The sequence below is a fragment of the Mus musculus genome, chromosome 19, assembly GCF_000001635.26.
Source record: "Mus musculus strain C57BL/6J chromosome 19, GRCm38.p6 C57BL/6J".
Lineage (NCBI taxonomy): Eukaryota > Metazoa > Chordata > Mammalia > Rodentia > Muridae > Mus > Mus musculus.
In genome coordinates, this window is record NC_000085.6 from 34,616,208 (window position 1) to 34,640,837 (window position 24,630).

A 24,630-nucleotide genomic window follows, 5' to 3' on the forward strand; every position below is an offset into this window, starting at 1 on the left:
TAGATGTATATGTTGGGACTAGGCTCCATACCTCTGCACTTTTTTGACTGGTTGTAGTTTTCTACAATGGGCTTTTTCTGTTACAAAGAGAATTTTCTAATGATCATTAAGAACTACACTCTTTATGGATATAAGGATGGATGTCTGAAAGCAGTTAGGGATTAAACTGGCTTAGTAATGTAGTCATTGTAAGATCTCTTCTAAAATCTATGACTTCACTAGTCCTAATAGATGAACAGGGTTACATTACCCCTGTTGAAGAAGCCTTTAGAACCATTTGACAAATGTTGATTCCCACCAAGGTCTGCTTGCTACTATTGTATCCTTAGGGTTATCCTAGTCCCATACTGGGTGTTGTTGCAGTTTATAAGCAGCACAGCTGGGTAGCACTACTCCTGTTTCCCTTTTGGGGAAGCTTGAACACCAAGCACCTTGGTATACTGTAAAAGCTACTTCTCAGGCAGGAGGCTTTCAGGTCAGATCCAACTTAGGTCTCCTGGCTTCCTAAATCTAAAGTGTATGGTGTCTTCAAGAATAGGAATTCACATTCCCACCATCAGGGGACAACCAAGAGTAGGATCCAAAATGTTTTGGGAGTCATATAAATAACCCTGACTTACAACTCAAAAGAGTCTTCTCCTGTCTGGCACAGGATTTTTTTGTAAGTGTATGGTTCTTTGTGGGGAACATTATCAAGCCAAATGGAAATTTTTCCTTTAAATTCTGTATGTGCACACTTGTTGCAGACCCTTTGGGCCCCTTTGTCTGCGTGGAACGGGTCTCTATTCACGGGTGGGCAAAGCGTTGGATGAGTGACAAACAGACGTACACAGGAGAGTTTGTGTTAGATCTGAATGTATTTTTTAAATCAAGCATTAGACTTTTTATGTAGAAGACAATAAGGAAGTTGGGTGACATATTTGCAAGGTACAAATGAGGTAACTGGAATCTTACGTAAAACAGAGAAATGCAAACACAAAAGGTCTAACGAAAATTACCTGGGATAAAATTTATTGATAACAACTGGGATAAACAAGGGCTCTATCTAAGATTCACTAATCTTAGAAGCCAGGGTCAAGGGCTATGCTCCTTTGCCATAGTTCCTATTTTACTCTATTATATAGTTTACCTTCCCCTTAGGCCATTGTAAATACGTGTGTATGGGTGTAACTTCGCTATAGTTCTAAGTATCTATTCTGGTTTCTCCTTTGGTCTGAAACTTCCTTCTTCCTAGTGATAGTAAATTCCTGTGTAAGGGAGTGACCTAGCTTTTATTAAAAGTGATAGTATAGTACAAAAGGCTATTCTGATTAGTAACATTCCTACTAAATTTTAAGCCCATGATCTTCCTCAAGGACGTTCTAAGACTGTTGGAACACTGACAAAAGGCTTTAGCTATGTCAAAATTTAATCTTAAAAGGCACTTATAATAGGAAAATACTAAAAGAAAGCATGTAGATCCATACACTAGACTAACTCAAGAATGAAAAATTAATGTATGGGTTAAAGGAAACGCCAGACTCCAGGAAGAGAGCTTCCTTGAAGCTCTTTGCCTCATGAGTGACTTTTAAGCCTCTCGGCTTAAGCTGACTCAACCAGAGCGCATGACACACACTGACTTACAGGTATTAAAGAATTTTACATAGAGAGTAACTAATACAACTTCTTAGGAGTCTTTCAGACACCCTTCTCATAGTCTAACCTCCTCTCTCTTTCCCCCTGTATTCTTTAAGGTTCAGTAGTGTGTATATTCCCAGAGCTTCCTTGCTTTGTCCCTCCTAACCCTATGCAGTTTGATTTTGCTGTGCTCTGGTTCCATCCAATCATAGAATACAGATCTTAATGTTCCAAAAAAAAAAATACACTCACAAGTCTGTGATATTAGCAGATTTTATCGAATATAATAGGGTTAGGAAAGCAACAAGGTGATATTACACAACACTTCATAGTCTGAACACTGTCCGGTAGCAATTTTGTCATTTTTTTGTTGGCACATCCCACAGAAGTTACTGCTTTATTCTATCTTCCTGAAGCATTAAATCTTTCTTAGTGGTGAATAAAGACCAATATATGTAGACCACAGAAATCCACCACAATTATCTGAAATCAACCACTTGTATACAAAAAGATGCATTGATTATTAGGGTGGAGGTCATTGACCAGCAGGTTCTGGCTGCAGTAAAGCCTATGAAAATGGGCCTATGGACTGAAACACTGTAAAGATATCTTGAATTCCTCTCCCTTTTAATGCTCACCATTGCTCATTTATTTTGCTGTCAGAAGTTGCTGAAGTTTGGAAGATCCCATGAAAAATGAGCCTTAATGTGTCAAGTGTCCTTTGATCAGGGTACTGGAAGACTGATGTTATAGGAGATGCAATCCAAAGGCACACTCATAAGGAAAATGTCCAGCATGTGTGGCAGGAGAATGGACACGCTTGTCACACACTCATAGGCCCTCAACAATAAATTAGGGCTGTAGAAAAGCAAGCAATAGAAAAGGCATCATATGTATCTTGCTTCATGGGGTTCTATATAGTTAAGGCAACAGCTGGAAAAGACTAGTAGAATAGGAAGTCATGCTCACGCTTAACAAGAAGCTCTACCTCAAAACTCAGGGTTCACTGCTCCTGTGAGCCTCAGGGCCTTCTCATAACATGACATGGCTTCACTTGTGTCCCCTCTCAGTCTGCAGACGAGCCCAAGGAGGCTCAAGCTTTCCAGGACATGATCCTCCTTGCGTCCTTCAGCCAGTTCCTCCAAAGCCTTGAGAAGTTTATCCCTGTAGTGAGAAGTTACCTCTATTTTCAGGCCTTTTAAGTAATGTGTGATGGCTGCCTCTTCTGATTTCTTATAGTATTGTTGGAAGTTGCCATACCGGAAATGAATTTCTTGCTGCATATAATCTCCCAAGTTACTCATGCTCAACACTTCCTGAAAATTGTCCTCTGCCTCTTTTTGTTGATGATTTTTTGCGTACACCTCAGCCAAATCAATATATGCTCTGTCATATGTGGGTTTCAGCTCTAAAGTCTTTTTAAAATGACATATAGCCAAATGGCATGATTGGTCTGCTCTTTTTCTATTCTCCCTGCTTGTAGCTTTTTTCATTTGAAAAAATTGTGTTTTATGGCAAAGGCCAATCTGGAAATGCAAGTAAGGAGAGGAAGGTTTTGTCTCCAAGGCTTTTTTAAGGAACCCGAGAGCTTCCTCCACACAACCTTTCCTTCGGTAAAATTTGGCTACATATCCAAAGATATTGTTCTGGGAGGATATTGTGAGCGTAGCTTCTTTAATGTGTTTTTCTGCTTCATCTGTTTTTCTTAAATCCTGCAGCTTTAGGGCAAGGAGAACTTTAAGGTATGGATCTTCTGGTTTTACACTGACAGCCTTCTTTAAGGGTTGTAGAGAATTACCATCATAGTAATCCAGGTGATAGGCTACATCTGCATAGCCAGCGTTGTACTCAGGGTTTTCTGGCTCCACTTTCAGAGCCCTTTCAAAGCAGGCCATGGCTCGTGTATAATTTTGTGAGCCACACTTCCGCAAGGCCCAGCCTTCCTCACAGTCCATCTCAGCACACTCCAGCCTGTAGCGGAAGGGACTTGAAAATTCCTTGCACACCTTCTCCACCTTGTCCAGGTAGACCTGGGCTTCTGCCAAGCTGCCCCTGTGGTAATGCAGCCAGGCACAGTTGCCCCAGGTCGCCAGGCTTCTCTTGCTCAGCTGCTCGCTCTGGATCAAGGCTTCAGCTTCTTTCAAGCTCTGCAGGGCTTCGTCCTGCTGGCCTTTCAGGTGCCTCACGTAGGCCAGGAGGTTGTGCATCCCGATGCTGTAGATGGGATCACGGAACTCAGTCTCTGAGATTTTGATTTCTAAGTCATGGATGTGCTTATCTTTTATGTCCAGCTCCCAGGTAAAGTGGCATCTCAGCTCATCCAGGCTGTCATGTATATGACTTTTATGAGATTCTTCACTGTAAAAACAGACACCAGTTATTGATACCTTTTACACATTCTGTGTACTAGGAATCAACCAGTGTTCTAAGTCACCATATACCCTCACTCCCAATATCCCTGTGACTATTCATTCCCTCATAGGGAATTAATTTGAAGTAGCAATTTGAAAAATCAACCCTCTTAGTGCTACCATTTGGTTACAAAAATCTAAAGGCCAATTAAAATAATAATTTCATTAATATCAATAGAGTTTTAGCCATGTTGGTTAGCTTTCAGGTATTTTTTGATCCTTTTTTTTTTTTTTTTTTTTTTTTGGTTTTTGTGAGACAGGTTTTCTCTGTATAGCCCTGGTTGTCCTGGAACTCACTTTGTAGACCAGGCTGCCCTGTAACTCAGAAATCTGCCTGCCTCTGCCTCCCGAGTGCTGGGATTAAAGGCGTGTGCCACCATGCCCGGCTGATCTTAACTATTTTTTAACTGGATATTTTATTTATTTACAGTTCCAATGTTACCCCCTTTCCCAGTTTTCCCTCTGAAACCTCCCTATGGAATGCCCCCTTACCCTGCTTCACTGAGGGTACTCCTTCTCCCACTCACCCTCTTCCACCTCACCCCCCTACCTTTCCTCCACACTGTAACATCAAGCCCTGACACAAAAATTATTCACTTAAAGTCTTCACTGAGAGAACATGTTCATTAAGCCTGGACAGCAGGCAAGCCTATGAAGCATTTTCCTTGTTGTTGATTGATATGGGAAGTTCCATCCTATTATGGTTGTTCATCAATGCGGGAAGTGCCATCCTATTATGGTTGGTGATATGTCTGGGTGGATGTTCCTGAATTCTAATAGCTGAAAGGCTGAGCAAGCTGGAAGGAGCATTCCAGTAAACCACACATCTCCATGGTCTCTGATTCAGATCTGGCCTCTGGGTTCCCACTTTGACTTCCTACTGTGCCTTCCCCTTGTGATGGACTACACATGAGAACGGAACTAATCTCTGCTCCCCAATTTCCTTTTGGTCATAGTCTTCATCACAGTGAGAGAAACACTAACAAAGGCATCGATGATACCTACGAGTCAGCAAATATTGACCAAGCGTGACCTCAAAGTTTATAAATGCCAGAGGACCAGGAGGCCTGCCTGAAAGGGTATCTGTTAGATCTTAGAAGGCTACTGCACCTGTGCATTCTCATATGCTTGCGCAAACAGGACATGCATGGATTAGAAAGTTTTCATAAGGCCCCAGTCTTAGATGACTTGACCAACCAAGATTCAATCAACATATCAAATCCCACCCTGCCTCCTCTCCTTGCCCCACTGCTCTGAAATCAACCTTCTCTTCTCTTCCCCTTGGCAGTCTCTGCTCAGGCTCAGGTCTCTGTCCTTCCATGGGCGGTGGGAAACTACCACTGTGGTAAGGAATTGTATAGAGTGGTTGGTGCCTCCTTTGGAGAGAAAAGCGCCTTCCTCGTTAGTCCCTTAAGAGCAATGCTGCCTTTCCTGTACAGGGTCACGCAGGCAGGAAGCTCCCCTATGCCCCCCCCCCAAACTCTGGACCGCTTTCAGCCATGCCTTAAGAATAATGCTGTCTTTGCCGTGCAGGGTCATGCTGAGGCAGGAAGCTCCCCTAGGCACGTATCCTCATCTTACCCCCGGACCGCTTTCATCCATGCTTGATTTCTTACTCATGGGAAAGCTGAAGCCATGGTCTTATTTATCTAGATCTCTTTCATTTTTTTTAACTTTTTTTTTTTTTTTTTTTGCTTCAGTGACTTGGTTGCATCACTCAGACCCTAGTCCAAGGTAAGGGTGTCAGGAGCCATCATAGGGCAAGCTAATAGCTAGCAAGTGATCTTCCTGAAATGGCTTTGCTTTAGATTAGTATCTGTGATGAAGCTCCAATAGGCAAGTGCCACTATTGTAGAGGAATCTCCTTTCATTGTCTGATTGTCTGAGAAAGATGACAAATACCTAATCACTTGGGGAAAATGAGGAGATGGGGTTTCCTGGCAAGACAGGAGGAAAAGGGGACGAGGAGGTGTTGCAGGGACAGCAAACAGGAGGACAGAGGGAGAGTTGTTGGAAGGAAGGTGGAGCACAAGTGCATGGCCTGGAGAAGCTGCAAGTAGTGATTTCATAGCTGGGGGAGAAAGTTGTGTAGAGGTATATCTGCCCAATATAGGCGTGCAGCTTATAAGTATACAACTGAGTTGCGTTTTCTTTGCATGGGCTTATTGGAATTAGAGATTCACAGCAACAAACTTGTGTTTTCCTTTAATGGGCTTATTGTGGTTGGAGATTTACCACAACAAAATGGATGGCTCCCCAACCTATTGATTAGAGCTCAACTAACCTGAGATTAAAAAAAAAAAATCACTGTCAATCCTCTCATTCCTAATACAAGGCTAGGGTATCGATCTAAGCTGCAGCCGTGTGTGGACTAAAAGCTCACTGGGTCTGAAGGGCCTACAGAGAACTGCAGAGAGGCTAACCACAGGTAGACAGCTTCAACCAGGGGCAGCACCCCAGCCTGGAGCTGAACTTGAGCAGACACAGTGAACTGACCGGGCATCTACACCTGAGAGAGCCTTTCCGTGTTTGCTTCCCTGAATCTCCCCTGTCTACTGTGACCAAGACAGCCAGTCTCTGAATCGAACAGCAGAGTGAGCCAAAAGTACAAAAGGCTCCAGATCAGGTAATAAGCATCATACATTGGAACTTAAAGATGAGAAACACAATAAATATCTTTTGGTCTTTAAGGGATGATATTCTGAATGGTTTGACTGGCATGGAGTTAAAGGAGATAGACATCTTGTCATTTACTGGTACTGCAATATTTATTCTCTTGATCTACTATATCTTCTCAAAAGACAGGGCCCTAGATAAAGAAAATTGCTTGCCTTAGAAAAGAGATTACAGGTAACACTAAAACTAAAGGTTAAGGATTTTATAGGTCAAGATAAGCAAGAGAAAGAGGAAAATATAGGTTAGAGACAGTACCTGGAAAAGACGCTAGAAAAAAGGATTCAATGATTCACAGATCAGACTGAACAAACAGCAAGGAGATAGAGATAAAATTTGGAAGCAAAGTCTAGAGGATAATTTACTAAAGCTTGAAAATCAAAATGAGGCAGGTGCTGCACTATCAGAACTACAACATAAAGAGAAGCTAAGGATCTGGAAGCAGGGCTTAGAACAGAAGATACAGGAAATTATAGAGCAACATGAAAAACAGAAAGAAAAATTTAAGACTAGGCGATGTGGCCTAGAGGAAACACTAGAGCTGAAGACACAGGAAATTATAGATCAGAACAAAAGACAGAAAGGTGAAAATGAAGGTGGGGGGCAGGAGCTGAAAAAGATACTAGAACAAAGGATACAACAGCTCACAGATCAGACTGAGCAGCAGAGAGAAAATAATGAGGAAAATAACCTTTTAAAATTAATCAATCAAAATAAAATGGACCCTCTGCTGGTCCCTCTGGTCCTATTGTCCCACGCCGGGGTCCTGCGCCATGAGCTCCACTCAGTTCAAAAAAGGCCCATCCTACAGGCTCTCGGCCAAGGTCAAGAACCGATTCCTGTCCAAATATGACCCCCAGAAGGAAACCGAACTCTGAAACTGGATAGAGGGACTCATTGGCCTCTCTATTGGCCCTGACTTCCAGAAGGGTCTGAAAGATGAGGTTATCTTATGCACACTCATGAACAAGCTGCAGCCTGGCTCTGTCCCCAAAATCAACTTCTCTATGCAGAGCTAGCACCAGCTGGAAAACCTCTCGAACTTCATCAAGGCCATGGTCAGCTACAGCATGAACCCCGTGGACCTCTTTGAAGCCAGTGACCTGTTTGAGAGCGGAAATATGGCACAGGTTCATGTGTCTCTGCTTGCCCTGGTGGGAAAGGCCAAGACCAAGACCAAGGGGCTGCTGAGTGGTGTGAACATCATGGTCAAATATTCAGAGAAACAGTAGAGAAACTTTGACGATGCCACCATGAAGGCCGACCAATGCGTCATCGGGCTGCAGATGGGCACCAACAAATGTGCCAGTTAGTCTGGCATGACAGTCTATGGTACCAGGAGACATCTCTATGACCCCAAGAACCGCATCCTGCCTCTCATGGACCACTGAACCATCAGCCTCCAGATGGGCACCAATAAGTGTGCCAGCCAGGTGGGCATGACCGCTCCAGGGACCTGGAGATACATCTATGACACCAAGCTGGACACCGACAAGTGCGACAACTCTTCCATGCCCCTGCAAATGGACTACATGCTGGGCGCCAACCAGAGCGGCCAGATCTTCGGACTGGGGCAGCAGGTATACAACCCCAAGTATTGCCCACAGGGCTCTGCAGCTGACGGGGCTCCTGACGGGGATGAGGGCCAAGGCGAGGTCCCTGAGTACCTGGCCATTGCCAGGAGGAAGCCAGTTACTGAGCATCCAGGGGTGCAAGCACCCGCATTGCATCAGCAGCCCTGTGTAGGTTTTGGGGTTTTCACTGTGTTTTGTGTTTTGAAACTGGTCATCTGTTTGTATCTCTCTCTGGCCTAAGATTCACAGCAATCCTCCTGCCTCAGTTTCCCGAGGGCTGGGATGACAGGTCTGTGCTATCTATGCTCACCCACCATGTCTCGCTTCCTGGCCCAGGAATGACCCACCAAGCAGGGAACATGGCTGTCCTTGGTGGTATAGTGAGGCTGTGCATTTCCCAGTGGGCTGGTCCCAAAGAGCTTCCGGTTTCTTCATCTCTTTCACATCAGTCTGTGGTTTGTGAACCCGTGGAAATTGCAGGAAGTGTCAATGAAAGAAAACAAGAGGTTTTGTGTGTGTGGTGGGGTGTACCCCAGAAGTATTGTGTTCACTGGGCTTTAAAATACTGCAGGCATTCTGAGGGACTAAATTTGCTTTCCCAAGATTCTCAGATTTCACCCTCCTGTGCCCAGTGGGGAAACTGAGGCAAGCCAGATGTGACCCCAACACCTGTTGCCCTCCATCGCTCCTCTGGTTCTTAAAAGTCTCAGTTCCCCCTGCGTCCCTGCACCGGCCTGATTAGCCTTGGAATGTGCCCCATATGATCCACAGGGCCCCATGCGCTCCCAGATAATGTGAAATTCCCTGTGTGGACCAACAAAACAAAACAAAACAATAAAAACCTCTGTCTCTAAGAAAAATCAAATAAAATGGATAGCAGGGTAGCAGGATATCAGAGTTGCAATATAAAGAAAAATTAAAATGTGGAGGCAGAACCTTGATCAGAGAGTACAGGAACTCAGGGAACAGGAGGAGCGTCGAAAGGAGAAATATGAAGCATGGACACTGACCTTAAGGGAAGAATTTAAAATCCAAATTAAGGGAAATGCTTAGGTAAAAACAGAAGATAAAATTAGAGAAAGCCAACCAAAGGTTATTAGAAAACAACTTTAATGTATCTGGTTAGTACCCAGATGACTGTCCACAGGGTCATCAGAAATTGGAATGGCAACCCGTGGATGAACTGAGGAAATTTAAGGAAAGTGTCACTAATTTTGGAATACATTTGCCATTTGGAAAACAAATCCTGCCTTCTTGGGCTATTAAAAATAGACAATCCCCCGAGATTGGAAGTATATGGCAAAAGCAATACTAGAACCTGTGTCACATTTACAATGCTTCTCATGGTGGGGGAGAGAAGAGGGGGGATATAGTAATATCTTAAGAATTAGAGAAATAGAAAAATAGGAATCGGTTATCAAATTTACTCTTACACAAAACATTCCATAGCTATATCATACACTGGTAGAAATCTTTATAATTGTTACAAAGTTAAAGTTATAATTTCCGACATTGGTACAGAATTCATTTTTGATTTATTGTGATACAGATAGAAGGTTTTCACTGATATAATTTTCTTCTATTGATACAAAGAGTTAAAAATACAACGCTTAGACCCAGTCCTTCTATAACTACTATTACAAACTGTTTTTAAATGTTTGTGCAATACGAGTTAAGGGCCAGATTACAAATTCAAGGATCTGAGTTAATTTAAAGGATATTTTCAAGATATTCAATTAGAGAGGGCTGAGAGCAGTGACGACTTAACAGTTCAGATATGCTTTGTGTAGATAGATAGTTCTCAAAAATGTCAGAGATCCATAGAATGCGACAATTAATGTTATTTGACCACTTGACGCTGAGACATATCTGCTCCTGACCGCATCCCCTTTCTTCAGTTCAAAGAAGATCCTGCCCATTTCTTCTACAGACTTACACTTTCCAGAGAAGACACAAGATACAGGACAGTTGACAGTTTAGTTCTGCTGAGACAGAATAAGCTAGTCCTTCATAATTCCTATTTCACAAGGTCTTTCAGTTGATCCTGGGACAGAAGGCTACAGATTGCTGCTCCAATGTGTTTTGGGCAGAGGGACTATCCAGGGGATCAGCTGTCTCTATACATTGGTTAAGTTTTGGAAGCTATGTTTTGTGCTCCTTATACTTTCAGATAATATTTAATTCATTCTTGGATTTCTGACAGGGTTGAAGATTGGGTGTAGTCTCATAGCCAACCAGAGTCTTTGAGCATTGAACAAGATGACACAGATTGGTTTTCAGATAGTATACAATCTGAAACCAAGACATAATTCAGGTGTAGAATTAAGCCTTTTAAAATTAGATGGATGGTAGAGTGTTGTCTAACTGACAAATTGTTGGACGGGATGTCATTTATACATCATACTGTGTGATTTACTTCTCATACTTGTTTTCCAATTATATGGGAGAAGAGTTTTGTTTTGTTTTTTATTGGACAGAATAGGTGAGATGTAGAGAATTTTCCCTTAGTGGTCTGATTATCTAAGAAATATGACAAATAGCCATTGAGGAAGCAGGTTTTCCCAGCAAAATAGCAAGAGAAGGGAAGGAGGAGGAGGAGGAGGAGGAGGTAGTGGAGGAGGAGGAGGAGTTGCTGCAGATTGCAAACAGGAGGACAGAGGAAGAGTTGTTGGAAGGAAGATGGAACAGAAGCACATAGCCTGGAGAAACTGCAAATAGTAGGAATTTCCTAGCTGGGGAAGAACGTATTATACAGGCATGTCTGCTCATATAGGCATGCAGTTTATAAATATGCAACGCAGTTGTATTTTCCTTGCATGGGCTTCTTGAGGTTGGAGATTTGCCACAACACAGGAGAAATCATTTTAGGAAAGATTCCTGCTATTAATATGTTTTTCCTGTTATTGTCAAACATATCTGTCAATCACTAGGTATTAACCCATCCTTTTGAGAAGATCTCTGTAGCTCTATGAAGATGTATTGTTTTCTAGTGATGCTATATAGACAAATAGATGACTTCTTAATTCTTAATGATGATCCTGTAAGAATTCCTAAAATTATATCAGTGTTTATTAATCTCTTTTACCTTTTCTTATAGTCAAAAGTACAATGAAAACTCTGTCAGTCTTCCACGTGTCACCAGTTAATTGCTTCTTAGATAGTAACCAGACTTTCTACTACTCAGAGCACATTCCAAGAGGCTATAAAACAGTTAACCAAAGGTCATGAATAGGGAACTATTGATGTGTTATAGGTACTAGGGCAGATAAAATATTAACTGGGTTTATCTATACAAAGCTCCACTAGTAAATTAGTTATATTTTTTAATTCTCAGCGAACTGGTGGAGCTGTGATATATGATGAATGTTTAGGCAGACAAATACTCATAATGGTTATGCATGTAAACATGCACTGTTGTAAACTTTTTACTCTATTTATGATTTCAATTTGTGTAAACTTGTGATGGGCTTTCTACCTTGTGATCTTGTATTCTGAAAGATGTAAAAGTGCCAAGGACAAAAAGAAAAGTCTGAACTGAGCTAAGGAAAACCTTTTAGACAGATCTGAACAGAAACTTTTAGAACAGAACTAAGGATAATTTTGTTTAGCCAGGACACAAGAGTACTTTTTAGACAGAACTGAATTCAAGAACTTAGAAGTAAAGACATACATTGAAGCCAGGAAGTGGTGGCACACACCTTTAATCCCAGCACTCGGGAGGCAGAGGCAGGTGGATTTCTGAGTACGAGGTCAGCCTGGTCTACAGAGTGAGTTCCAGGACAGCCAGGGCTACACAGAGAACACTGTCTCTAGAAACAAAAACAAAAACAAAAACAAAAACAAAAACAAACAAACAAAAGAAGGGCACACATTGAGAGAAAAGGCATTGAGAGTAAGAGCATTATTGTGATATCAGAGCAGGAGGGGAGAGCTAGATTAGAAGAAGAATGCAGAGTGGAATAACTTAGAAATTATAGGCAACATAAAAAACTAAGAGAACGATGTACAGAATGCAGAGGGAAAGAGGAAAAAAGAAGAAGCTGCAGAGAGAGCAGAAGGACCAGACAGGCTTGTCCTTACCATGGGACAGAACAGTTCTTTTCTTAATAACAAGGCAGGCTCAGTCTTATAAAAGAAACAAAGCTTTCTACTAACAAACTTGGGTTTAATAGATTTAGCATTAAATGGATAGAAGCCTTTTCTAAGATTGGAGCTCATTTTTCATCCAGAGTGAGTGAGTTTTTTTCTGCACTGGTGCTTAGTGTTTTGCTACACATGCATATGCAAGTATGGATGTGGGTAAGTATGTAACTGTGAAAATGTATACATGTGTATGTGTTCAAGTATGTAATTATGAGAATGCATGCAAGCTGTGCCTGAGTGGAAATATATAAACACGAATGTATGAATCTGTATATGAATTTATGTGGGTTTATGAATATTTGCTTATGTAAAAGTTTTTCCTTCTGTGAGTATTATTCTCTTCTCCTGATTCAATAAAAGCTTATTCCTCCAATCTTCCCCTAGCCCAACAAGCAAGAGGCACCTGGACAAAAGGGAAAAGGCTCTAGCAATTAATCCTTTACTTAATCTCCTGCTGTTTTAGGATGAGGTGCTAAGTGCCAGAGACTACAAATTCTGTCCTCTCAGGAACATAGAAGGCAGGTCAGCTACAGTAGCAAAGTTATTTAGACTTAGATAAGTAAACTATTATTATACAGCAACCCTAAATATCTTCTAAGACACAGTCTTACCTCCATATCTCCTAAGGCAAAAAAAAAAAAAAGTCTTACCCTTTACCAACACTCTTTCACCTCTGCTTTGCTGCCTCAAGAAAAAACAAGAAAGAAGACCCAACCATGGCTGGCCCCCAGCAAAGTAGGTAGGTCTCCATGTGTTTTGTGAGTATCCAGCAAGGTGGCCTTTGCATTAATGGTGGTTGGGTTGTCCATTAAGGTTCTAGAGAAGCTGTTGTGAGATCTAAGCTTCAGGACCCTTTTAGATCTACTGAATCTAAGTTCCCCTGCCCCCTCGCAAGGCCTATGGCTATTATGATATCCCAGCTGTTTGCCTTTTACCCGAAACCTTCCCCACTGAGCAGACTGTGCAAACCTACCAACATCAGAACCATGAACAGGATGACTCCATAGGAGGAAATATGCCCGGGAACAGGTTAGTTAAGGCTCTAAGTTTAGAGTGTTAACATATACAGAAATAAGGTGAGAAATAAAGAGAAAGCCTTTACCTCATGTTGCTGGGACTCAGAAGTTGCTCCATAGCACTTTAATTCAGGCCAAGAGATGCTTCCAAACTCAATCAAAGGTGTTCTAGGGATTCTAGGATAAGCAAGGTATTTATATATGGAAGGATTACCAGTTTGCCACACCCTCAGTTCCTAAGTGAAGCTGGCAAGGACTGCAGCTAAGTCATATGACTTGCACCTGACTTCCTCATATAAGCCACAAACATCTTGAGAGCTACGCAGGTGTACCAGTATACCGGTGAATCCATTTTGGTGGAGATATGCCCCTGCTGCCCTGATTAGCTGAAGCTGTGTACCTGGTGAGGTGATGTGGCCTGCTGTGAGTGGATGAGGGCTGAGAGTATATAAGAGTGAGAGGCCCGGGTTAGAGGGAGGATTATTATTCGAGAGAGGATTATTATTCTTGGGAGATATAAACAAGGGAGATATAGAGAAAGAAGAAACAGGACTGAATAAACGTGTGCAGAAGGATCCTGTAACAGCATCATTCTTCCTGGCCAGTTGGGCTCGCGCAAGACCTATTATATAGCAGCGTTAAAGTCTCTAATGTAATTGGCAGAACCCTCATGAATGGTTTCATCCATTTGTGAATTAATGGATTATGAGTTATGAAAGGGATTGGTTACTTATCAGGAAAATGAGTCTATTATAAAAGTCGAGTTGACTGTCTCTCATAAGCCCTCTCACCATGTCATGACTCCAACACTTTGCTCCCTGACCTTCCCTCCTTAGCACCCTCATAGCACACTGGGAAAGGTGGCTCACAGTTGTGACTGCATCAGCTCACTCTAAGTAGGAGAGACCCCAGTAACTAAAAGGACTTTCCTAGTTTGAGACATTTTAAAAGCTAACCTTTATGTCAATTTCTCTGTGTCTGTCCTGAAAATGTGTATAAAATGTAACTCATCAAATTAACTGGAATATTTTAACTGATCCAAATATTTATCTTTTTCCTCCCACCTATTCTACAATCTACTGAATATGTTTTCTATATTAAGCAAAATTATTCAGTATATATGGTTTAAGATAAGGTAATTTTTCATGTTCAAGCACACAGTTAAATTAGAAAATAAAACTATTTTAAACAAAAAAAAGAGGTGAAAAGAAACAGATTCATACAGCTTGCTGGCTCAGCAACCTAGCTGTGTGAGTGGACTCAAGAGTTCAGTAAGAGACTTTAGGGTAGAGGGTCAGCAAAATGGATTAGTGAAGTAAAGAGGCTTGCCAACCATGTCTGGCTACCTTAGTTCAAACCTGGGAACCCATATAAAGGCAAAAGGGAAGACACTACACAACGCTGTCCTCCCATAGTCTAAAATGCACTGTAGTACAACACACACAATTTGCACACAACATACACAGACAGACTCACAGACACACACACACACACACACAGATACACACAGAGACATACACGCACACATATATACATACACACAATAATGATGACAGTGATGAAGGGCAAGAAATTTTTAAGGATCTCACCTGACACTGATCACTGTCCTCCACACACATACATATACACCCCACTGTTAGGGAAAATTCTGGAAGATGTGTAATTTGCAGGGTTGTATATGAGAATTATTTTCTGTCTGTATTTGTTCTGTAAAACTAAAAAATTGTTCTTGAAAACAAAGCATATTGGAATTCAAAGCCATTGCAACAGGGAGAAAGGTCAGCGAAGCAAGAAGGAGGAACACTGACTGTTACCTACAGTTACGACTTTGCTGTTGTAACCATGAGGCTCAAAAGGGCTTCAGGTTAGTCACCAAAGGGCTATTCCTTCATTTGGATGAAAGCACAGAGCTGAGAAGTAGGCAGAGTAAGTGCTGTGTCAAGCCTTCCTTTGGCCAACTTTGGGAGGAATTGTTTGAAAGTCTTAGTGTTTGCTTCACCCTAAGGTCAATTAGTGTTTCAGGATTTTTGTGGGAGAAGAGAACTCTGGTCATGTGAAGTGTACAAACACTGCACTCTGTCTGAGTAGCTGGACAAACAGCACTGTGGACTGAATGGTAATTAAGAAGCTCAAAGTGGCTTTGTCATTGTACAGCCAGGGGGGCAAGTAAGGCCTAAGAGGGGAAGGGCATTAGTGTAGCTGAGGTATTGGAACAAAATACCTTTCTTTGTCAGAACATGGGTTAACTCCTTATCTTGCCTTTAGTAAACAGCACTACAACCAACAGTAGAGTGAAGACAGTTCTTTGAAGGCTAGCTTACTTTGGAGAAAGAACTATTTTTTGAAACATATTTGAAAGATATCTCAAAACAAAATAGAGAAGAGAAGTGTGTGTACTTTTAAAATACAATGTATATTAATCCTGGCTGGGCTTTATATTCCCTAGTGAAATAATGCATATTATCGTATTCCTTATTGTGAAAATAAATCCCCAAGCCTTTGTGCTAACTGTGCCTGAGGAGTCTACCATGATGCTCTGAACACTCAGAATGTCAGCTGAGATAAACTCCTTGTCCCTTAAGCTGCTTTTGACAGGCATTTTAGCAGAGTAGTGAGAAAAAGAGCAACCACAGTGTGATATGTTGGCTCAGAAGCATATGTATCAAAAGATGGCCTAGTCAGCCATCACTGGAAAGAGAGGCCCATTGGACACGCAAACTTTATATGCCCCAGTACGGGGGAACGCCAGGGCCAAAAAGGGGGAGTGGGTGGGTAGGGGAGTGGGGGTGGGTGGCTATGGGGGACTTTTGGTATAGCATTGGAAATGTAAATGAGCTAAATACCTAATAAAAAATGGAAAAAAAAAGAAAGAAAGATATAAGACTCAATGTATTTGCTGTTCAGAAGCTCCTTGCTGCTAGGCACACAGAGTGCACAGACCATAAATATCTCAGCTCTTTGGAGTCCATGGGACCCTCATGTAGATAAACCTTTAATGGAACTGTTGTCTCAGGCACCAAAATTTCTGCCTTCATCATGTCAATAGTCATAGACACAGGTAGTGCATTAAGTCAATGTGCTCATTAAAAAAAAAAAATCACCTAAAATTTCCTTTAAGGGCCATCAACATGCAGTATGTTTAGTTATTTCCCATACGCACACAAATTATAATACAGATTCCTCCTAAGTGTATTGAAATAGAAACAAACAAACAAAAACCTAAGTTTTCTAAGAACCTTAGCCTTCTGAGTTTGTACATCATGGTAGCCAATCCCCAAGTTCATTCAAGTTCTCGTGTGGGTGATAAATGATCTCATACCAGCTGGTACTGCAGATCAACCCAAGGCGAATCCAAGTGAGTGTCACACCTCAAACACGAGAGATAGGGATAGCCCAAAATTTAAACACACAAGATGACACACTAGGCTCTACTGAAAATCAAAGTGGGCATTCTCCAAAAATAGGTGAGGTTCCTAGTCAGACAACTAAGTGACAGACACTCCATCTCTGGTTCAACCAAGCCTTCATGCTGAGGAGTGGTTTGTACACAGTCTTTACAATTTGGCATGTAGGGTCTGAAACATAGCAAGGTCTTAACTTAAAGAGTTCATTGGAAACTGTCCAAATGATAAAGCCAAACAACTAAGAGGATTTTTCACAGAAAAGAATGGTTTAAAACCCAAAATTACTGTCTCTATACCAATAGGCACTCAAAGGCAACTGATACCTGAGAGTTAGGCAATCAGAATAACATGCCAACCAGCTAGACACATCCCTACATTGTACCCACAGGCATCAGTTAGCCAGGCATTGGTCTAATGGCTGTGTCCAAACTGTTATCAGGTACCTGTGTCTATGAAGTCCACTGCCTCCTTTAATGAAGAGATACTAAGCAGAAACCGGAAAGGGAAGATGGGTTTATTTATTTACAGTTTGGTCAGGTCAGGAAGAGAAAGACTTCTACTTTCCTTGTCCCTCCCCAGCAGCAGAGTTATAATTTTACATTAAAGAGGAAACAGAAGCCTGGAAACAGATTGTGTAAATCAAACTGTGAAACAGCTTGACACAACTGCAGGAAATCTCTCCATGTGAGGCAACTTCTTCCTCTGGTGCTCCGGTACCAAAGCTTTTTAGTCTTTCACTTCTTCCACCAAAGAATTTTTGCACCCTTTGTTTTAGGGTTCTGGTTTCAGTAGTCTAGTAAACAAAGTGGAGACATCATGGTCTTTCCTCTCTGGCCAGGGCATCACTACAGAATAAAAAAGCAGACGATGTAAAGTACTGGTTCTGACATCCAGTTAAACGTCCAACTTGACTTTTATGGTAAGGATTGCAGTTAGTGTGTTTGGGATAGAGAGGTGATACAGTGCTTAAGAGCCCTTACTGCTTATGCAGAGGACCTGGCTCAGTTTCCAGTACCTATATGGTAGCTCACAACCATCTGTAACTCTGGCTTCAGAGGAATCCCTCTTCTTGTCCCCCTAGTCTCCTCCATGCACGTGGTACACATAAACTCATGCAGGCACACACATGTGCTCGTAAAAATAAAAGATTAAATAAATAATATTTAAAGTCAGCATGTTTATCAGAGATTTGTACTGGCACTCTCAATTGACAATGGACTGGATTTGTGAATTACTTTCTGAAAAAGTAAAATAGGGATGGCTAGACTTAAGGAAGGGAACAAATGGGGCCATCTCTAGCCAGTTGCTTTCCGGGCACTGTGTGGGATATATGAATGTCCATGTCAGTATCCTTTGAGTTGAAAAGCATAAGCAGTGTTGAACAACACCCCAGTAGATAGTGACTGTTTTAGTTAGGGTTTCTATTGCTGTGAAGAGACATCATGACTACAGCAACTCTTGTAAAGGAAAACACCTAACTGGAGCTGGCTTATTGTTTCAGAGGTTTACACCAACTAAGCCTAGCTTGGGCATCTGAGGCTTGAGCCCTTAGTGACACACTTCCTCCAACAAGGCTGTACATCTTAATAGTGCAATTCCCTATGGGCCTATGGGAGCCATTTTTTTTTTCCTGAGACAAGGTTTCTCTGTATAGCCCTGGCTGTCCTGGAACTCATTCTGTAGACCAGCCTGGCCTTGAACTCAGAAATCCACCTGCCTCTGCCTCCCAAATGCTGGGATTAAAGGCGTGTGCTCCCACTGCCCGGCAATGGGAGCCATTTTTATTCAAATCCCCACAGGGACTTATAGAAGCCAAAGGAAGCAAATTCTATGTGATATAGTGGGAAGAATCTATACTGCTTATAACTTACTTCCAAGTGTTGGTCTTCTGTTATATCACTTTTCCTGGGGAAATAGAAAGATGTGTTTATTTGCCACACATGGAAGACACTGACAACAGAGAAATTCCATATGAGCACAGTGTGATGAATCAATAGACTTATCTTATGGGAGATACAGGAACGTGAGGGTCCTAGACAGCTGCCGTATCAAATAAGACCCACCGATTGCTCAAAGAGAGGCAGATTTAAAGTAAGAGATAAACCAATTTGAATAAAGTCTTATTAAATCCAATCCTTTCATCAAACTTAAATTATTATTAGTGCTTTATGTGAGGTATGTGGCTGGAACATAGCCCCCTTGTTCTATTACATTATCACCAGCTTTATGTTTTCCAACTCCTTCACTGCCTAAGCTTGCCTGTCCTGGAACTTTCTCCGTAGACTGACTTTGAACTCAGAGATCTGCATGTCTGTCTCCTAAGCAATGGAACTAAAAGTGTGGTCCATCAAGCCTGGATTTAAGTTTTTCTTCACCTAGAACTTGCTCTGTTCTAGGCTGGCCTTGAACTCAAAGATCTGCTTGTCTTTGCCTCCTGGAATTAAAGGCTTGTACTACCATGTGTGGACCTAAACTTAGCTTGGTGGGTTCTTGTCCCAAGGTCACTAATTCCTTAATTCAATTTAATATCCTTGAACACAGGATTCAACTCCATTTCACTTCTTGGTGCCCCTTTAATACTTAAACCATATATTTTCTATTTTTCCTTTCTCAGCTTGTTATGCTTGTACACAATGCTCTTCAAGAGACTTAACCTGGAAACAAAGTATAAGATGGGCGTTTCTGAGACTTCTTTTGTTAAGGCAATTAATCTAGGTCTCTTCACCTTAACCTCAGGCAGACTCTTCAAACAAAGGTAAAAAGTAGCTTCATTTGTCACCAAAATACCATAAACTGTCTCTAGGCCACATATTGAAATTCTCCATAGAAACCTCTAGGGCCAGGTCTTCACAATTCAAATTACCCTCAGTAACAAAGTCTTCCATATTCCTATTAGCATAGCCCATTAAGCCCCCACTTAAAGCATTCCTCTGCTTTCCAAATCAAAAGTCCCCAAATCCACATTCTTCTAAACAAAAGCATGGTCAGGCTTATCATAGCAATATCCCCACTCCTGGTACCAACTTCTGTGAGCAGACCTCATGACCAAGACAAGTCTTAAAAAGAAAAACATTTGATTAGAACTAGCTTACAGGTTCAGAGGTTCAATCCATTATCATCAAGATAGGAACATGGAAGGATCTAGGTAGGCATCCTACAGGCAGAGTTGACAGTTGTATATCTTCATCCAAAGACTTCTAGGAGAATACTGGATTCCAGGCAGCTAGAATGAGGGTCTTAAAGCCCACACCCACAGTGACACACCTACATACACCATACACCCATCGGAATGGCTAAAATCAAAAACTCAATTGACAGCTAATGCTGACTAGGATGTGGAGCAAGGTAAACATTCCCCCATTACTGGTGGGAGTGTGAACTTGTACAACCATTTTGGAAATAATTTTGGCAGTTTCTCAGATAATTAGGAGTGAATCTACATCAAGACCCAGCTCTATCACTTTGGGCATATAACCTAAAGGCATTCCAAAATACCACAAGGACACTTGCTCAACTATGCTCATAGCAGCTTTATTTGTAATAGCCCCAAACTGGAAACAACCTAGATGCCCCTCAGCTGAAGAATGGATACTGAAAATGCAGGGCATTTACACAATGCACAGTACACTCAGCTATTTAAAAAAAAAATCATGCAATTTGCAGGCAAATAGATGGAAATTAAAAATATCATCCTGAGTGAGGTAGCCCAGACCCAGAAACACATGAATGGTATGAACTCACTTGTAAGTGGATATTAGCCATAAAGTACAACATGCTACTATCCACAGACCCAAGGAAGCTAAGTACAAGGAGAGCCCAAGGAAGGATGCTTTAATCTCACTCAGAAGGGAAAATAAAATAGACATTGGAGGTGGATAGAGGAAAGGAGCTGGCTGGGAGAGGGCATGGGGAGGGGAACCGAGCTGAGGATGAGGTGTGGGGAGGGAGAGCTAGAGGGCTGGAGTAGAGAAGGAAAATCTGTGGTGGTGGGGCATCTCTAGGAAGAGCCTGAGACTTGGGATAGGGAAGGACCAGAAGCCTATGGGAGTGACCCCAGCTGAGGTTCCTAGCAGCAGGGGATATAGAGGCTGATGCTGCCACCTCCTGGAGTAAGGAGGAACTTCCAGTAGAAAGAGGGAGACGCTAAAAATCCACAAATCCTTCAACCAAAAATGTGTACAGCTTCCATGTGTAATCTTTCGTTGTTGGCTTAGTCCCTGGGAGCTCTGGGGGCTGGGAGGGTGTGTGTCTGGTTGGTTGATATTGTTGTTCTTTCTATGAGGTTGCAAACCCCTTCAGCTCCTTCACTCCTTCCCTAACTCCTCTACTGGGGTCCCCAGTGCTCTGTCTGATGGCTGGCTGTAAGCATCCACATCTGTATTGATAAGGCTCTGGCAGAGCCTCTCAGGAGACAATTATATCAGGCTCCTGTCAGCAAGCACTTCTTGGCATCAACAATAGAGTCTGGGTTTGGTAGCTGCATATAGGATGGATCCCCAGGTGGGGCAGTCTCTGGATGTCCTTTCCTTCAGTCTCTACTCCATTCCTTGTCCCTGTATTTCCTTTAGACAGGAGCAATTCTGGGTTAATATTTTTGAGATGGGTGAGTGGCCCCATCCCTCAACTGGGGGTTGTGCCTACCCTCAGAATATGGTCTCTACAGGTTCTCTCTCCTCTTTGTTGGGTATTTCAGCTAATGTCATCCCCAATGGAGCCTGGGAGTCTCTTGCTTTCCTGGCATCTGGGACATGCTGGTAGCTATCCCCAGTCCCCCATCCTCCATTGCTATATGCCTCTGTTCAATTTTCTGACTCTCTGTACATTTCCCCCATCTCTTCCCACACCTGATCTCCCTGCTTTTCCCCCTCCATGGAGGGACCCATGACTCCAGTTGCATATGTAGCAGAGGATGGCCTTATCTGGAATCATTGAGAGGGAAGGCCCTGTTCCTGTGAAAGTTAGATACCCCAGCGTAGGAGAATGCCAGTGCGGTGAGGGGAAACCAGAAAGGGGGATAACATTTGAAATGTAAATAAATAAAATAACCAATAAAAATTTTTAAACAAGTATTAGCTAAACCAGGGGAAAAAATGTGTCCTGCCTACAAGATGTGCAGGAATAGAGATGGAGCAGAGATGAAGGGAAGAGCCAACCAATGTCTGGGCCAATTTAAGACCCATCCTATGGAAGAGAGCCAATCCCTGACACTATTAATGATACTCTGTTATGTTTTCACACAGGAACCTAGCAGAACTGTCTCCTGAGAGGCTTCATCCAGCAGCTGAGAGAAACTGATGCAGAGAACACAGCCAAACATCAGGTGGATTTTGGGGAGTCCTGTGGAAGAGTGAGGGAAGGATTGAGCAAGCTGGAGGGATCAAGGTTATCACAAGAAGACCAAAAGGAAAGAAGAAGGAGGAGGAGGAGGTGAAGGAGGAGAAGGAGGAGGAGGAGGAGGAGGAGGAGGAGGAGGAGGAGGAGGAGGAGGAGGAGGAGGAGGAGAAGGAGAAGGAGAAGGAGAAGGAGAAGGAGAAGGAGAAGGAGAAGGAGAAGGAGAAGGAGAAGGAGAAGGAGAAGGAGAAGGAGAAGGAGAAGGAGAAGGAGAAGGAGAAGGAGAAGGAGAAGGAGAAGGAGAAGGAGAAGGAGAAGGAGAAGGAGAAGGAGAAGGAGAAGGAGAAGGAAGAAGAAGAAGAAGAAGAAGAAGAAGAAGAAGAAGAAGAAGAAGAAGAAGAAGAAGAAGAAGAAGAAGAAGACGGTCAACTAACCTGGGTCCATGGGAGCTCACAGAGACAGAACCACCAACCAATGAGCATGCAGGGGCTGGACCTAGGCCCCATACACATTTGTAGCAGATGTGCCACATGATCTTCATGTGGGTCCCCTAAAAGTTGGAGCGAGGGCTGTCTCTACCTTTGTTACTCCCTTTCAGTCTCTTTTTGCTAGCTGGGCTGCCTTGTCTGGCCTCTGTGGGAGAGGAAGCTCTGAGTCCTGCTGCAACTTGATGGGCTGGGGGTGGGGGTGGGTGGTAGTACCCATGGGACATAGGGGCCTTCCCTTGTCAGAGGAGACAGGGAAGAAGGAATAGCCATGGAGGGTGTGATGGTGGAACTGGGCAGCAGTCAGAATGTAAAACAAACAAACAAGCAAACAAACAAACAAAAAGAAAGAAAAAATGAAAAACAAAAGAGAAAAAGGCAATTTTGAGTTAAGAGCCTTATTAACACAATCCTTTCAACCCTGTCCATTTTTAAGTGTTTTAATATTATATTTCAGTGAAGTGTGTAGCCGGTATGTGTATGGGTGAGTGTGTATGTGTGTAACTGTGTTTTTGTTAGTGTGTCTGTGGGGGTGGTGTTATGACATTCGTGTGAAGTCATGTTAGAACACTCTAGATTTAGTTCTTCTCTGCCAGCACGGAGTCAGGGGACTGAACCCAGGAGTCAGGCTTGATAGCAAACACTTTAACTCTCTAACATATACCTAGTTATCTGACTGACACATAACTCTAGGTTCTCTAAAATTAAACTTTACTGGAGAAAGTGACCAGAGGGCCAACTCCTGTCTTGGTGTCAGCTGATGGGGGGGGGGGGTTAGGGCTGTACCTACCTGGTCAAAGATAACTCTCAGGAGAGGCTAGCACTATATCAAGGAGATGGGATTAGATGTTTAACTTCTTTCAATATTTTTAATATATGGAGGTGAGAAGGATGAGCTGAATTTGAGGACCTAGACATCAAAGGTCAGGATAAGGAACTAGACAGCAATAAAGGCTGAGATTACAGGTTAACCAAGACAACAGACTAAAGTATTTGACCTCAACCTGAAACAGTGTGAGCCCCACTGTCTGTAGTTCCCTAGATTGCTATTAGCCCTTAAAATGGTATTTATTTTACGTGTATGAACACACTGTAGTTGTCTTCAGACACACCAGAAGAGGGCATTTAATCCTATTACAGATACTTGTGAGCCACCATGTGGTTGCTGGGAACTGAACTCAAGACCTCTAGAAGAGCAGTGAGTGCTCTTAACCACTGACCCATCTAGTAGCCTTGCTATTAGTGGGATAGCATCAAGGCTCTGAATAACCATCACCCTTTAGGGATTCCATGTTTGGTTCTTGTTAACATGACTATGATTGGTGGAAAGAACCCTTTAGAGTCACCTCAGGAGAAGTTAACACAAAGCATGGCTCTACAGCTCTCTGGGCAATGGGAAACTGTCCTGGTTTATAAAGACTGTATTCCTAAGGCTTCGGATAGGCTGGGAAGCTATGGACCAGTCAATGCAGGTGAATAATGACATCTGTGGAAGATGCTAAGGATAGACACACAACAAACCAGCTAGTATCTTCTTCCACTTCCACAATGCATGAGAACTCACTCTTCCAGTCCCAAACTTTCCCTTTGCCATCCTAAGACCCCCTAGTGCCACATGGGAAAGTCTCACTTCCAAGGAGGAACTGCAGACCTTCAGTTGCTTGGAAGAAAGAACAACACTGCTTCTGAAGATGCCAGTCTGCTTTCCATTTTATCTGTATCACCTCCATCAGCCCCTACCTAACAGATAAGAGTCTCTGGGTGGCAGGGATGTCTCACTCTCTCTCTCTGGACAGCAGTCTGGATCCGACATGTCTGTATCCGTTTCAGAGCCTTCTCCTCATCGATTTCAGTGGAGAATGCAGTAGGGCAAACCCCACAGTGCCCCACAGTGCGTCTCCCTGGATAAACTGCAGGCTTCAGTTTCACTTTCCAGTCTCAGTTTCAGTTTCTCACTGCTGACTGAAAAGAGCACA

At 42.5% G+C, this 24,630-nt stretch overlaps 2 protein-coding genes and 1 pseudogene across 4 annotated transcripts in view; 1 reads left to right on the forward strand and 2 right to left on the reverse strand.

Moving 5' to 3' along the window:
• The window catches only part of Ifit1bl1 (interferon induced protein with tetratricpeptide repeats 1B like 1), a 70,094-nt gene that overhangs the window by 23,320 nt on the left and 22,144 nt on the right, over positions 1-24,630 (reverse strand). The window lies entirely within an intron of this gene.
• Positions 839-24,620, reverse strand: Ifit1bl2 (interferon induced protein with tetratricopeptide repeats 1B like 2). 3 transcript variants are annotated; one of them, NM_053217.3, is made up of 3 exons: positions 24,395-24,536; positions 13,521-13,611; positions 842-3,975 (listed from the first exon to the last, which is right to left on the reverse strand). In NM_053217.3, the coding sequence occupies exons 2-3, from the start codon at positions 13,550-13,552 to the stop codon at positions 2,607-2,609; spliced, it is 1,401 nt and encodes a 466-aa protein (NP_444447.1). In that variant the 5' UTR covers positions 13,553-13,611; positions 24,395-24,536; the 3' UTR covers positions 842-2,606. The 3 variants fall into 3 exon arrangements, with proteins under 3 accessions (XP_030106559.1, NP_444447.1, NP_001349059.1); XM_030250699.1 differs by lacking the exon at positions 13,521-13,611 and having other exon boundaries at positions 839-3,975; positions 24,395-24,620; NM_001362130.1 differs by lacking the exon at positions 24,395-24,536 and having other exon boundaries at positions 13,521-13,604.
• Positions 7,423-8,597, forward strand: Cnn2-ps (calponin2, pseudogene; annotated as a pseudogene).